The sequence below is a fragment of the Anomaloglossus baeobatrachus genome, chromosome 2 (assembly GCF_048569485.1).
Source record: "Anomaloglossus baeobatrachus isolate aAnoBae1 chromosome 2, aAnoBae1.hap1, whole genome shotgun sequence".
Taxonomy (NCBI): domain Eukaryota; kingdom Metazoa; phylum Chordata; class Amphibia; order Anura; family Aromobatidae; genus Anomaloglossus; species Anomaloglossus baeobatrachus.
In genome coordinates, this window is record NC_134354.1 from 588,051,562 (window position 1) to 588,064,546 (window position 12,985).

General features: G+C 39.2%; 1 protein-coding gene across 1 annotated transcript in view; it reads left to right on the forward strand.

Moving 5' to 3' along the window:
* Nucleotides 1-9,951, forward strand: part of EDNRB (endothelin receptor type B) — a 67,878-nt gene extending 57,927 nt beyond the window's left edge. Inside the window, exons 6-8 of the mRNA XM_075334364.1 lie at nucleotides 1,545-1,678; nucleotides 4,731-4,839; nucleotides 8,938-9,951. Coding sequence (XP_075190479.1) covers nucleotides 1,545-1,678; nucleotides 4,731-4,839; nucleotides 8,938-9,090 — 396 coding nt within the window. The 3' untranslated portion in view covers nucleotides 9,091-9,951. The remainder of the gene's footprint in view (nucleotides 1-1,544; nucleotides 1,679-4,730; nucleotides 4,840-8,937) is intronic.
* The last annotated feature ends 3,034 nt before the right edge of the window (nucleotides 9,952-12,985 follow it).

Genomic DNA, 12,985 nt, shown 5'->3' on the forward strand with positions numbered 1-12,985 from the left:
TATATATATATATATATATATATATATATATTATATATATATATAAATATATATATATGTGTGTGTGTGTACACAATATATAGTTGTATAAAAATAAATAATTTTAAAAAATGACATAGCGCTCTGTGGTATTTTTAATTCTCAGTGCAGATAAAGCGAACGGCGATGGGCTGCCATCCCCATTTGCCTGCCTTTACCTTGGCTGACAATTAAAATACAGGGAAGCCCATTATTTTTTTTTTAATTTTTAATAAGAAAATGTAAAAAAAAAAAAATGCGTGGTGCGATATTTTGATTGCCAGTCAGGTAAAATCAGGCAGCTGGGGGCTGGGATTTTCAGCATGGTAAGGCCCAAGCGGTCTGGGCCCCCATGCTAAAAACCACAGCCTCCAGCGGCCCCTGGAAATTGTGCATTGTTTCTTAGAGCCATTTCCATGGGCTTTACCTGGCTCGTCCAGCAGCCCTGATGGTGGTGGCATGCTGGGTAATAAAGGGGTTAATACCAGCTTTGTATTCTCAGCTGGTACTAAGCCCGCAATTCATGGTCTCATGCCAAATTAGACATGGCCATCATGAATTTCTAGTAAACAGTAAAAAAAAAACACAACACAGAAAATTTTTTTTATTAGAAATAAAACAAAAAAAACATTTAGAGACTCCATATTTATTATAAAAAAAATCCTTAGTCTGATGTAGTCTAGAGGTAGAGCCATGTCAGCTCTGCTTTATCTGTTTGTACAGAGCGAGAAGCAGGCTGACAGTGAGGGTATGATTCCACTTGCATCTCGCATCAGTATCACCCGGCACAGCCTGATGCTCTCCGGACAGGAGTGCCTCAGCTGCAAGGAAATACATGCAGCTGACCCGCTTCTGTCAGGAGATTGTGTGCCGTGTCTGGTGATACCGATGCGAGACTCGCACAGTGACAGTCAAGTTCAATTGAGTCCATGGCAGCCATGGACTCGGGTGAACCCTGACATCACCGCGAACACGGCTGAAAACAGTCGAATACTGCCGAGTGAAGCACAGTGCAGTGAATACCCCCAAAAGTTAATGATCGGACCTGGAAGCAGAAGCGGCCAGGAGACAGAGGCTGAGCGGGTCTGAAGGATGCGTCCTGGGACCTGTAAGTATAATGACAATGTTTATTATTAACTATATTCTATATTTTACAGACACCCCCCCCCGCCCCATCCCATAACTGTAAAGTCCAAGTTCAGTGTTCGGACACAAGTTCACGTTATCTCAGAACCCGAACTCAAACTTTACAAAACGTTCGGCAAGTCTCCCGAACATGAACATCGGGGGGTTTGCCCATCACTACTCACAAATAAACATGCTCTTTGTCAGACCATGTGGTAGTCAATGATTAGAACAAAGAAGCCAAACCTCACTCGAATTTCACCCAATATTGCTATTTTATGTTCGGCGTGTATGCTGTAAAATTATAATTTAGATAATTGTGTTTCATCGCTAGAAATAAAGTAACAAAGTTAATCACTGAGAAGAATAATTTCCTATGTCACATTTATGTTTGTTTTCAGAGACGAGATGTTACTAAAACTGTATTTTGCCTAGTGTTGGTATTTGCCATATGCTGGCTACCCCTGCACCTTAGTAAGATGGTCAAGTTTATATTTGACTACAGAGGCTATACTATGCAATGTGATCTTTTGAGGTAAGGGTATTTTGCAGTAAAAATACTGTATTTCACATTTGTGTCACTATTTTCATTTGTGTAAGACCAAAGATCTTATAATATTGTTCAATGCAATCGTTTGATTGTTTCTCTGGAATTTGCCCCATAAAGACTATGGCCCAAGACCAGTGGATTTCACATGTTTTGGAGAAATTCATCTAATGCAGATGTTTCCACTTCAATGACTGGAGTAAGATTTCTTGTATAAGTAACGCCACAGCACTTCATAAATTAGATGAGCTGTGAAATCACACCCCTTCATGCCTCTGTCGTGGTTGAGATCCACCCATTTTCACAGAGCTGGGAAAAATTGCCATTAAAACACCAAACGTTGCAAAATTCCCAGTTGCGCAAAGTTTTTATGCGTTTTCAAGGCTTTAAGGCTCTTGGGTGTAAAAGTTTTGATGAATTTCATTAATCAATTAGTTGCTAATATTTGGGCTGCAAATATAACTGCAGCAATAAAACCTAGTCACCATTTGAAGTTGAAGTCAACTATGCAATATAGCATTACATGGAGAATGAATGAGCTGCCACATAATATAATCACAAACCGGGTTTACCAGAACAGAAGCTTCTGATAATAAGGACCACTTCTTTGTGACTTTAAGAGGAGTTTCTGATCTGGAAACCTCTTATATGATGTTCATATTCCATAATGTGGCACACATAAATGAATTGTCTAAGTGAAATAACCCCTTTAAACTACTTCACAAGTGGGTGCAGCTTGGTGGGAGTGGTCATAGCCCAAAAGCTACAGATATTATATAAAGATTGTGTAAATTATAGCAAAAATGTGCTCCAGCCCATTATTGGGGTACGTTTTATAATGTTGATGTAGAGGCAGTTCAAAGGTGCGCCAAATCATGTTCAAATCTTCCTCTTAATTAATTCAGTGTATCTTTCTCTACTGGATTCTGGATCAGGACCGGCGCATAATTGTGCAATTCTTGAGAAATTCCCCTATTAGTTCTTTTAGTTCTTAGCTTCAGTAGAATGTATATTGCAGATGAAGCCCTTGAGATTTGCCATTGGGTAGTCATACAGTCATATATGTTGGTCATTAATTTCAATAAAAAAAAATAAGACTTCTTTTTTTAATATCCATTTGTATAAGGAAGCTCAACAAACTAAGCGTTCATGTACAGTAAACAAAAGGGTATACTGTTGCATACCAGCTCGGCATATAGAAAAAAGTGTACTCTTTTAGCATTTACATTGGGTGCATGAAGCCCAATAAAGACTTTTGGCATATGTGCAAGAAACTTTACTTCTTACATAATGTAACAAAATTATTCTTACAATATACAGTCATGTCTGAAAGTGTTGGCACCCTTGAAATTGTTCCAAAGATTAAGTATTTCTTCCAGAAAATTATTGTAGTTACATATGTTTTGTCACACACATATTTAATTCCTTTGTGTGTATTGGAACAATACAAAAAAACACAGAAAAATAGGCAAATTGGACAAAATTTCACACAAAACCCCAAAAAATGGGATGGATAATTGTTGGAACCTTTACAAAATTGTGGTTAAACAAATTTGTTTCAAGCATATGATGCTCATTCAAACTGATCTGTAGCAAGCAGCAGGTGTGGGCAATATGAAAATCACACCTGAAACCAGATAAAAAGAGAAATTGATTAAATCTTTGCATTGTGTGTCTATGTGTGCTACAATAATGGAAAACAGAAAAAGAAGAGAACTGTCTGAGTACTTGAAGACCAAAATTATTGAAAAATAGCAACAATGTCAAGGTTACATGTCCCTCTCCAGAAATCTTGATGCTCCTATGTCTTCAGTGCACAATATAATCAAGAAGTTTACAACCCATGGTACTGTAGCTCTCCTTGGATGTGGAAGGGAGAGAAAAATTGATGAAAGGTTGCAATGCAGGATAATCTGGATGGTGAATAATCAGCCCTAATCAAGTTCTAAAGAAATTCAAGCTCTCCTGCAGGCTCAGGTTGCATCTATGTAGGTGTGAACTATTCTTTGACATTTGAATGAAATGCAACACTGTGGCAGTAGATCCAGGAGGACCCCACTGCTGACATATAGACATAATAAAGCTAAACTGCACTTTGCCAAAATGTATGTGAGTAAACAAAATCCTCATGTGAAAGCATCTTGTGGACAGATGAAACCAAGAAAGTGCTTTTTGGTAAAGCACACAAGTCTACTGTTTATGAAAAATTAAATGAGGCCTATTAAGAAAACAACACAGTACCTGAAGTCAAATGTGGTGGAGATTCAAATATGTTTTGCTGCCTCTGGAACTGAGTGCCTTAACTGTATACAAGGCATTATGAAATTTGAAGATTACCAATGAATTTTGGGTCGCAATGTAGTGTCCAGTGTCAGAAATATGGGGTTGTGTCCTAGGTCATGGGTCTTTCAGCAGGACAATTACCCAAACATACTTCAAGAAGCACCCAGAAATAGATGGAAACAAAGCACTGGAGAGTTCTGAAGATAGAGAAATAAGTCCGGATCTAAATCCCATTGAACACCTGTGGAGAGATCTTAAAATTGCTATTGGCAGTCTTCAAATATGAGACCTGAAGCAGTTTGGAAAAGAAGAGTGGTCCAAAATTCCAGTTAAGAGGTATACAAAGCTTGTTGATTTTTATAGGGAGTGATTGATTGCAGTTATTTATTCCAGAGGTTGTACAACCAAATATTAAGTTGAGGGTGCCAACAATTTTGTCCGTCTCATTTTTGGGGTTTTTTTCAGTTTTTTTTCATGTTCCAGTACACAAAAAGGAAATAAACGTGTAGGACAAAATGTGTAATCGCAATTATTTTCTGGGAGATATACTTCATTTTCTTGGAGATATACTTCATTTTCTGGAACAATTTCAAGAGTGCCAACACTTTCAACCGTGACTGTACTTTTTGTGTGAATGTTGACACATTTAGTATGCAGCACATAAAAAAACAAAGGAAAATAATAAGCTGTAATAGTACTTTTTGTTAAGTAAAAAATTGCATAAAATTTACATTCTAAATGTGTTTATTTTTTACAGATTTTTCCTCACAATAAACTACATTGGTTTAAACATGGCTAACTTAAATTCCTGCATTAATCCAATAGCACTTTACTTGGTCAGCACAAAGTATAAAAATTGCTTTAAGGTAAGTAGAGATGAGCAAACCTGAGGTTCGGTATTCACTGTTCGTACCAGCCATAGACTTTACAAAAAGAAACAGTGTTCGAGTTCAGAGATTGGGTGCTTTACGTATGCAAACAACTCGCTCAAGCACCGCTGTGTTCAGGTGCGCTCAGTACTCAGCCCAGTGTAAGCTGCTTGCAGTATTTGAATGGCTCGCACTGGGAGTAACAGTAGCATGATTAGATTTAGTGTGCACCAAAAAAAAATCCCTGCCTACCTGCCCCCAGAAGGGATCCATTTATGGCTGGCTGAAGGTGGGCAGAGACCTGAACTGCCCAATTAGTGACTTCCATTAGGGTTCAGGTCAAGTGTGGGTCCCAAACCCAACTTTCTCAAAAGTAAGGCTGCAGCTGCCAAACCGAGCTTCCACAGATCCACTCATCGCTAAAAGTAAGTTCTTCTAACATCAATCATGTTAAAGCACCATTCCAGGGTTTTTTGTAGTTATTTATGCTGTAGTGGCGCTTTCAATAAAAGCTACCTGCTCTCTGTCATATACTCATCTTTTATCGATGCCGCTTAGGTCCTGAAGTGCCATGTTGTGACTATACCTTCTGACTTGTCAGAAATTACATCACAAGCAGTCAATGCATCTCTATGAGAGCCAGAATGAGGATAGCCTTGCAGATTCTATCAAACCCCTTGAAGGAGGATGTCATCGGGGGCAGTAGTGCAGGTCACAAACCACAGTTTTGTCACCTCCATCCATGATGATGTCCTGTTTTAGGGGAGTGATAGAAAAGTGATTGCAATTTCATTGACCACGACTAAACTTTATCTGTGCACACTGCCCACATCGTCAATGGCCGCTTCCATAGTCCCTGTTTCTATCAATGCTGTCTCTTTCCCTAAAATGAGAAAATATCAGGGGGTGGAAATAGAAGCAGGGTAAGTGGCACCATCAGCCAACACATCTTCTATAACTGCACTCAAACTAATTGTCATCAGGGGGTGGTGCTTCTATTGCTTCCCACTTTTGACATCTCATTTCAAGGAAATGGAAGGCAATAATACAAGCAGGCACTGTGGTGGCAACCATTGAAGATATAACAGTAAATCGTAAATCAGGAAATAAGTTATTATTGATATTAAATATTTTATATTAAACATTTTTTATTTCATTTTGGTTTCCTTGTAGTTATTCTTTTTTTTAAGATTTTTTGAGAATGATAAATAAGATTAAACTTATGTTTACTGAAGCTTTGTATATCTTCTATCAAATAAAAAAAGTAATAAAGAAAGCTTTTTATGTTGTTTGTTCATATTATATTTTTTCCACTAAAAACCCATTCATCATTGCTGATTAGATTATCAAGATGAAATTAAAGATGGAAATGCTAGTGTGTCAAATACCCTGACAAGCAAAAGTGTAACAATGTTTTGAACTTTTAACTTTCAGGCTCCATATCTCACTATCCACTACAGCTTTGAACGTAAGACTGTCTACATTTTATAGACAATTATAGTGGTTATTTCGCACACATGCTTAACTTGCAACTATTTAGCATATGATTAGTTATGCAGATTCATGTCATGTCACTGCATTGTTCCTGTTTTACACTTAAAAATTTTAATTTTAATTTTAATTATTTAGTTGGTATTTTGTAAATTCACCTATGGCTTTTAACATTGCCTGAATCCTTCTAACCATACTCTCAATCAAATTCAAAAATGTCTCGACCAAAATCTGATCCCAGGTCTCCTCTACACGTTCCCAATATTTTTGCATACTGGTTGATTCACTTGGATATGTATACAGCTTTTTCTTCAAATCTACCCATAAGTGTTCAATTGGGTTGAGGTCTGGGGACTGTGTGTGCAAATCCAGCACCTCTACTTCATTATCATTGAACCATTTGTTTGCCAATCTCAACATATGCTTCAGGTTGTTGTCCTGCTGGAACAGTATGTTGTCATTTTCTTCCCATAGTACTTGAGTGTACAATGTAATTCGACTAGTAAGATAAACACATATAACTTAGCATTGAGACTACTATTGATACTGGTGAAGTATTCAATGCTTTTCTTTGGTTGTGAAACATTCCCATATCATCAGGCTTCCTCAACCAAACTTGGCAGCTACGTCAATTTCTCAATCCGTTAGCCTCTTGTTTCCTTGTTTTTTTCTAGATCTATGTGTACCCATAAGGGCCTAGTCTATTGACAATAGCCTCATCACTCCAAATCACACCTTTCTACTCTTCTAAAATCCACTTTTTGGACTTTTTTTGCAAACTTGAGCTGACGCTTCTTATGACAATGTTGAAGTTGAGGGTTCATCACCTTTTTTCAAGCCACCATTTCAGACTTGTGTAATGTGTGTCCCATGATGATTACATGGATGTCTGTGATCTCACTATTACAAAGCATATGAGCCACTGCTGTGTTTTTCGCACCAGAACTGATAGACCGGGTGATGAACTGACTTGTTGACTTTGATAATTTGCCTGGATGTCCATCTCTTGGCTTTTGAATAAATGGGCAGACTAAAGGTGGTGTCACACACAGCGATGGCGACAACGATGTCACTGCTACGTCACCATTTTCTGTGACGTGGCAGCGACGTCCCGTCACTGTCGCTGTGTGTGACATCCAGCAACAAGCTGGCCCCTGCTGTGAGGTTGCCGCTCGTTGCTGAATGTCCTGCTTCATTTTTTGCTCATCGCTCTCCTGCTGTGAAGCATACATCGCTGTGTGTGACTGCGAGAGAGCGATGAACTGAAGCGAGCAGGGAGCAGGAGCCGGCGTCTGGCAGCCTGCGGTAAGCTGTAACCAAGGTAAACATCGGGTAACCAAGAAGCCCTTTCCTTGGTTACCCGATATCTACCTGAGTTACTAGCACCGCTGCTCTCACGCTGCCAGTGCCGGCTCCCTGCTCCCTGCTCTCCTAGCCAGAGTACACATCGGGATAATTACCCGGTGTACACCAGCTACGCGAGCAGGGAGCCGGCACTGGCAGCCTGAGAGCACACCGCTTAGCGCTGGCTCCCTGCACACGTAGCCGGAGCCAGAGTACACATCGCGTAATTAACCCGATGTGTACCCTGGCTAGGAGAGCAGGGAGCCAGCGCTAAGCGTGTGCGCTGGTAACCAAGGTAAATATCGGGTAATGGTTACCCGATATTTACCTTAGTTACTAAGTGCAGCATGGCTTCCACAGCGACGCATGTCGTTATGATCGCTGCTGCGTCTGCTGTGTTTGACAGCTAAGCAGCCATCATAACAGCGACTTACTAGGTCGCTGTTGTGTCACAGAAAATGGTGACGTAACAGCGACATCGTTGTCGCCATGTGTGAACAAAGCTTAATTCCTTTTCTTCCCACTGTCATGGCACTCACATGATAGAGTTTGCTAATTTTCTTGGCTGAGAAACCTCCATCCATGAACTGGATGATCCTGTTTCTCTTTATTTGATAAATCTTCTTAATTACTGCTCCTCAACTCAAACCAGTGACTTTTCACTTCGGACTCAACCCAATAACACATTTAGCTATTGGGGAATGTGAGAACAGGATGTAATTTGTAGTATACAGGAAGATAAAGATTATTCTACTATAATGCAAAACAGTAACAATGCACTGACATGACAATAATCTGCCTAACTAATTATATGCTAAATAGTTGCTAGTCAGGTTTATGTACTAGATAGTCAAGATAATTGTCTATAAAATGAAGGTAGTTTCATGCTTAAAGCTGTAGTGGATGGTGAGATATGGAGCCTGGAAGTCTTAAGTTAAAAATATTGTTACCTCTTTACTTGTCAGTGTAGCTGTATACTTAGTACATCAACAATGGATTTTTTTCACCTTTGTGTTTCAACTTTCACCATAAAGCAATTAAGCAATTGGGACGAAACAAAAAAAAAATCACAAATGTTTACCATGTTAAGATTTTCTTTTTTTGCAGTCATGTATAGATTTCAAACACAAGCTACATTCTCTATGCTATATGATATCATTGCATCATACTTTCTAATATGTATATATATATATATATATATATATATATAAAAAACCAACCTGTTTACATATTGTTTATATATTTTCTTTTTCTTTCCAGTCATGTTTATGCTGTTGGAGTCAACCCAAAGATTTAACAAATTTTGAAAATAAGCAGTCATGTATCAAGTTCAAAGGACATGATCATGCATATGAGACAATCCACCAAGCAAATACATCTATACCCCATGAAACAGAAGACATATCGATGTGATTTCGATACAGTGGCTAAATTCCACCAACAAAATCTCCAAAAGTACAAAAACACCCTACAAACATGCAAGAAACAACTCAAGTGTTGCATCAGCACTTAAGCAAAGACACTTTTTGTTTTATCTAGGTTTAACAATACTGACATTAAAAAGGCAATTTAATGGGAGCCTGTGACCACAAATTTACACTTTAAACTACACAGCCTTGTTATAAATGGAGTTAGGTGGAGTAACAATGACAATTGTTCTTTTTGTTTTTAAATCTGCTGTCCCAAAAACAAATGTATTAATAATATGAAAATGAAGGTGCTTGGTGCACCCTTGGTGTAGTAAATGCTTTGGGCCACCATTCAACTCACATGTTTATATTACTGCTTCTACTCCTATCTAGATTGTCAGTGCTGGAAATCTCAAAGCCAGCACCATCTGAAAATGATTTCCATTATGTATACAGTGTCTCTGTAGAAGAGAAAACGTATTACTTTCTCCTCACATGTGACATTGCTTATCTCCTCTGTGATAACTTTAATGCAGGAGTGAGCACCCAAATAACTCTCTCCCCACTTCTGATATTGAATTCAAGAGCTGTGGAAAAAAGCGCAAATAGGGTCTTACCCCAGAAAAAAGGGGAAATAAAGGAAAGAAACGCACTCACCTATAGAAGTTGTGCCAGTCACGACTCCTATAAACACATATGTAGTCACCGTTGACAGCAGCAGCCCCGGGTTGGCAGATAGCAGAGAACAAAGGAAATGGGTTTTTCGCCGTGCTAACAAGCGATCAGGAATGATGTTTGATCAATGTTTCTTTATTTGCACTGGTCTACGCGTTTCTGGAGTCTCAGCTCCCTTCATCATGACTTCAGGCAGAAAACATCAAATCTGGTAAATTTGATGTTTTCTGCCTGAAGTCTTGATGAAGGGAGCTGAGACTCCTGAGGAGATAGCAGAGACTGAAGTGATTGAAGAGGAGATGGAAGTGATAACAGATGAGACAAGTAGTGTCAGCAGCGAGGAGAGAGCGATGTGTGTGCTCTCTCCTGCCCTGAGGAGATAGCAGAGACTGAAGTGATTGAAGAAGAGATGGAAGTGATAACAGATCAGAGTAGTAATGTCAGCAGTGAGGAGAGAGCGATGTGTGTGCTTTCTCTGCATTCATGTCATAGCAGAGGAGAGGAAACGAGTAATATTAGCAGTGAGGAGAGAGTGATCACACAGTGGAGGTTTATCTTCAGACTGCACTTAATCTGGTCAAACTAACACTATAAATATACATTGAAATGGCAGTAATCTAAATAAGTGAGTGAAATGAAACAAAGGTATTTAACCACTCCAAGGTAGCTCGGAGCACCTTCATTTGCATATCAAAATAAAGTTATTTTTTGAGGCAATGAAGAAACAGATTGAATAACAAAAGTAATGATTTTTATTGTTGCTCCATCTCCTATGAGGCTGTGTGGTTAGTTTAAAGTGTTACTTTGTGATGATATACTCGCTTTAATCATGTGAAGGACTATCAAGTACTGCAATCTACAGAAAATATTCAACATCAGCTATGTATTGTACTATTCCCCTACAAATTACAGCTTCCTAGAAATATCAAAGCTATAGAAAATGTGTTTCTGCTGTTTACATTTTTGATAGACATCTTACAGTTGATGTAGAGGAGAATACAATCTAAAGATAACATTTCATTTTGTTTTATAAAACATGCTTAACACTAGCACCACGTTTTTAAGGCAATTTGTAAGAGGTTCTCCTACCCATCATGTGCCATCAATACAGGTGTCTTTTTATGTGGAACTTGGATCTTTTGGTTCCCACAGGCACCTTAATCAGGTGCAACTGCGGAAATGCTGCCTTATGTTGAATTATTGTTTTCTTTTGTACTTAGTAAGTCATCTCCCAATATATTGATCAGGAGGCGTGAAAAAGGTTTACTATGAAAACAATTTACACAATGCATTGGAAGCTGCCTATATCACAGACATAAACAAGAATACTGAACATTATGACAGAAACTACATTGAACCCAATAGAGACAATAAGACTAGGGATGATCGAATACCCCAAATATTCGGCTTCGCGAATATTCGCCAAATAGGTCACCGCTATTTGACTATTCGCGAATATTCGATGTGCATTGTAAATCTATGGGAAACCCGAATAACAACTATTCGGAACTATTTGGGCTTCCCATAGACTTAAGCCCGCTTTACACGCTGCAATGTATCTTACGATGTGTCGGCGGGGTCACGTCGTAAGTAACGCACATCCGGCATTGTAAGGTACATTGCAGTGTGTAACAGCTACGTGCGATTGCGATTGAACGTTAAAACGTTCATTGCACGCACGTCGTTCATTCCTCATGGATTGAACGTCAGATTGTTCATCGTACCCGGGGTAGCACACATTGCAGTGTGTGACACCCCAGGAACGATGAACAGATCTTACCTGCGTCCTGCGGCTCCCGGCCGGTAATGCAGAAGGAAGGAGGTGGGCGGGATGTTTACGTCCCGCTCAGCTCCGCCCCTCCGCATCTATTGGCCGGGTGCCGCGTGACGTCGATGTGACACCGAACGTCCCTCCCACTCCAGAAAGTGGACATTCGCCGCCCACATCGAGGTCGTATGGACAGGTAAGTATGTGTGACGGGGGTTAATCGTTTGTGCGGCACGTTCAACAAATTGAACGTGCCGCACATACGATGGGGGCATTGCAAATCGCATACGATATTGTGTGCGAAATTGCAATGTGTAAAGCAGGCTTTACATTGCGCATCAAATATTCACATAGCGGCGACCTATTCCTCAGATATTCGCGAAGCCGAATATTTGTGGTATTCGATCATCCCTAAATAAGACCCATGACAGGCACCACTGGTATCCACCATGCCTGGGATCTAACAGTTTTATTATTCTATAAGTTCTGTAAGTATTTTGTATTTAATAAAACAATAACTTTTCACTTTAGAACAGTATTTACAGCTACACTGCTCAGAACTGCTGTATAATGCCCTCCATGGTGTCGCTGCTTCTGTATGTGTGCAACATAGAGAGGAGAGCAGGAATCTCTCTGTTTCTATGTCTTATGTATGAGAGATCTCATTATTCTCCACCCACTAGCTAAACTGAAAATTAGATATAGCAAATGCTGAAGATAAAACTGGTAAAAAATACAGGGTACAAGTCATATAATGGCTAAAAACAGTGCTAGATGACTTGTATATATACAGGACAGCTTATTCAAAAGTGTCACCTGACATGACAGGGATACTTTAAACATATACCTAGCTTTGGATTTCCATGAACAATCATTGTCAAAAGTGGCGGCAACCTTGAAATTGTTCCAGAAAATTGTATTGTGTATTGCAGCAACACAAAAAAACTGAAAAAAGGGAAATTGGACATAATTTCATAAGAAAACTCCTAAACTGGGCCAGACTAAATTTTAAGAATTCTCAACTTGATGTTGGATTGCGCACCATTGGAATAAATAATTGCAATCAATCGCTTCCTATAACCATCAACAAGTTTTTTTACACCTCTCACCTGGTATTTGGACCAATCTTCTTTTTCAACCTGCTCCAGGTTTCTCATATTTGAAGGGTGCTATCTCCCAACAGTAATTTTAAGAGCTCTCCACAAGTGTTCAATGGGATTTAGATTCAGAGTCATTGCTGGCCATTTTAGCATTCTCCAGTGCTTTGTTTCCATCCATTTTTGGGTGCTTCTTGAAGTATGTTTGAGGTCATTGGTTTGCTGGAAGACTCATGACCTAGGACGTAAATCTAGCTTTCTGACACTGGACACTACATTGTGACCCAAAATCCTTTAGTAATCTTCAGATTTCATGATAACTTTTACATAGTCAAGGCACCCAGTGCAAGAGGCAGCAA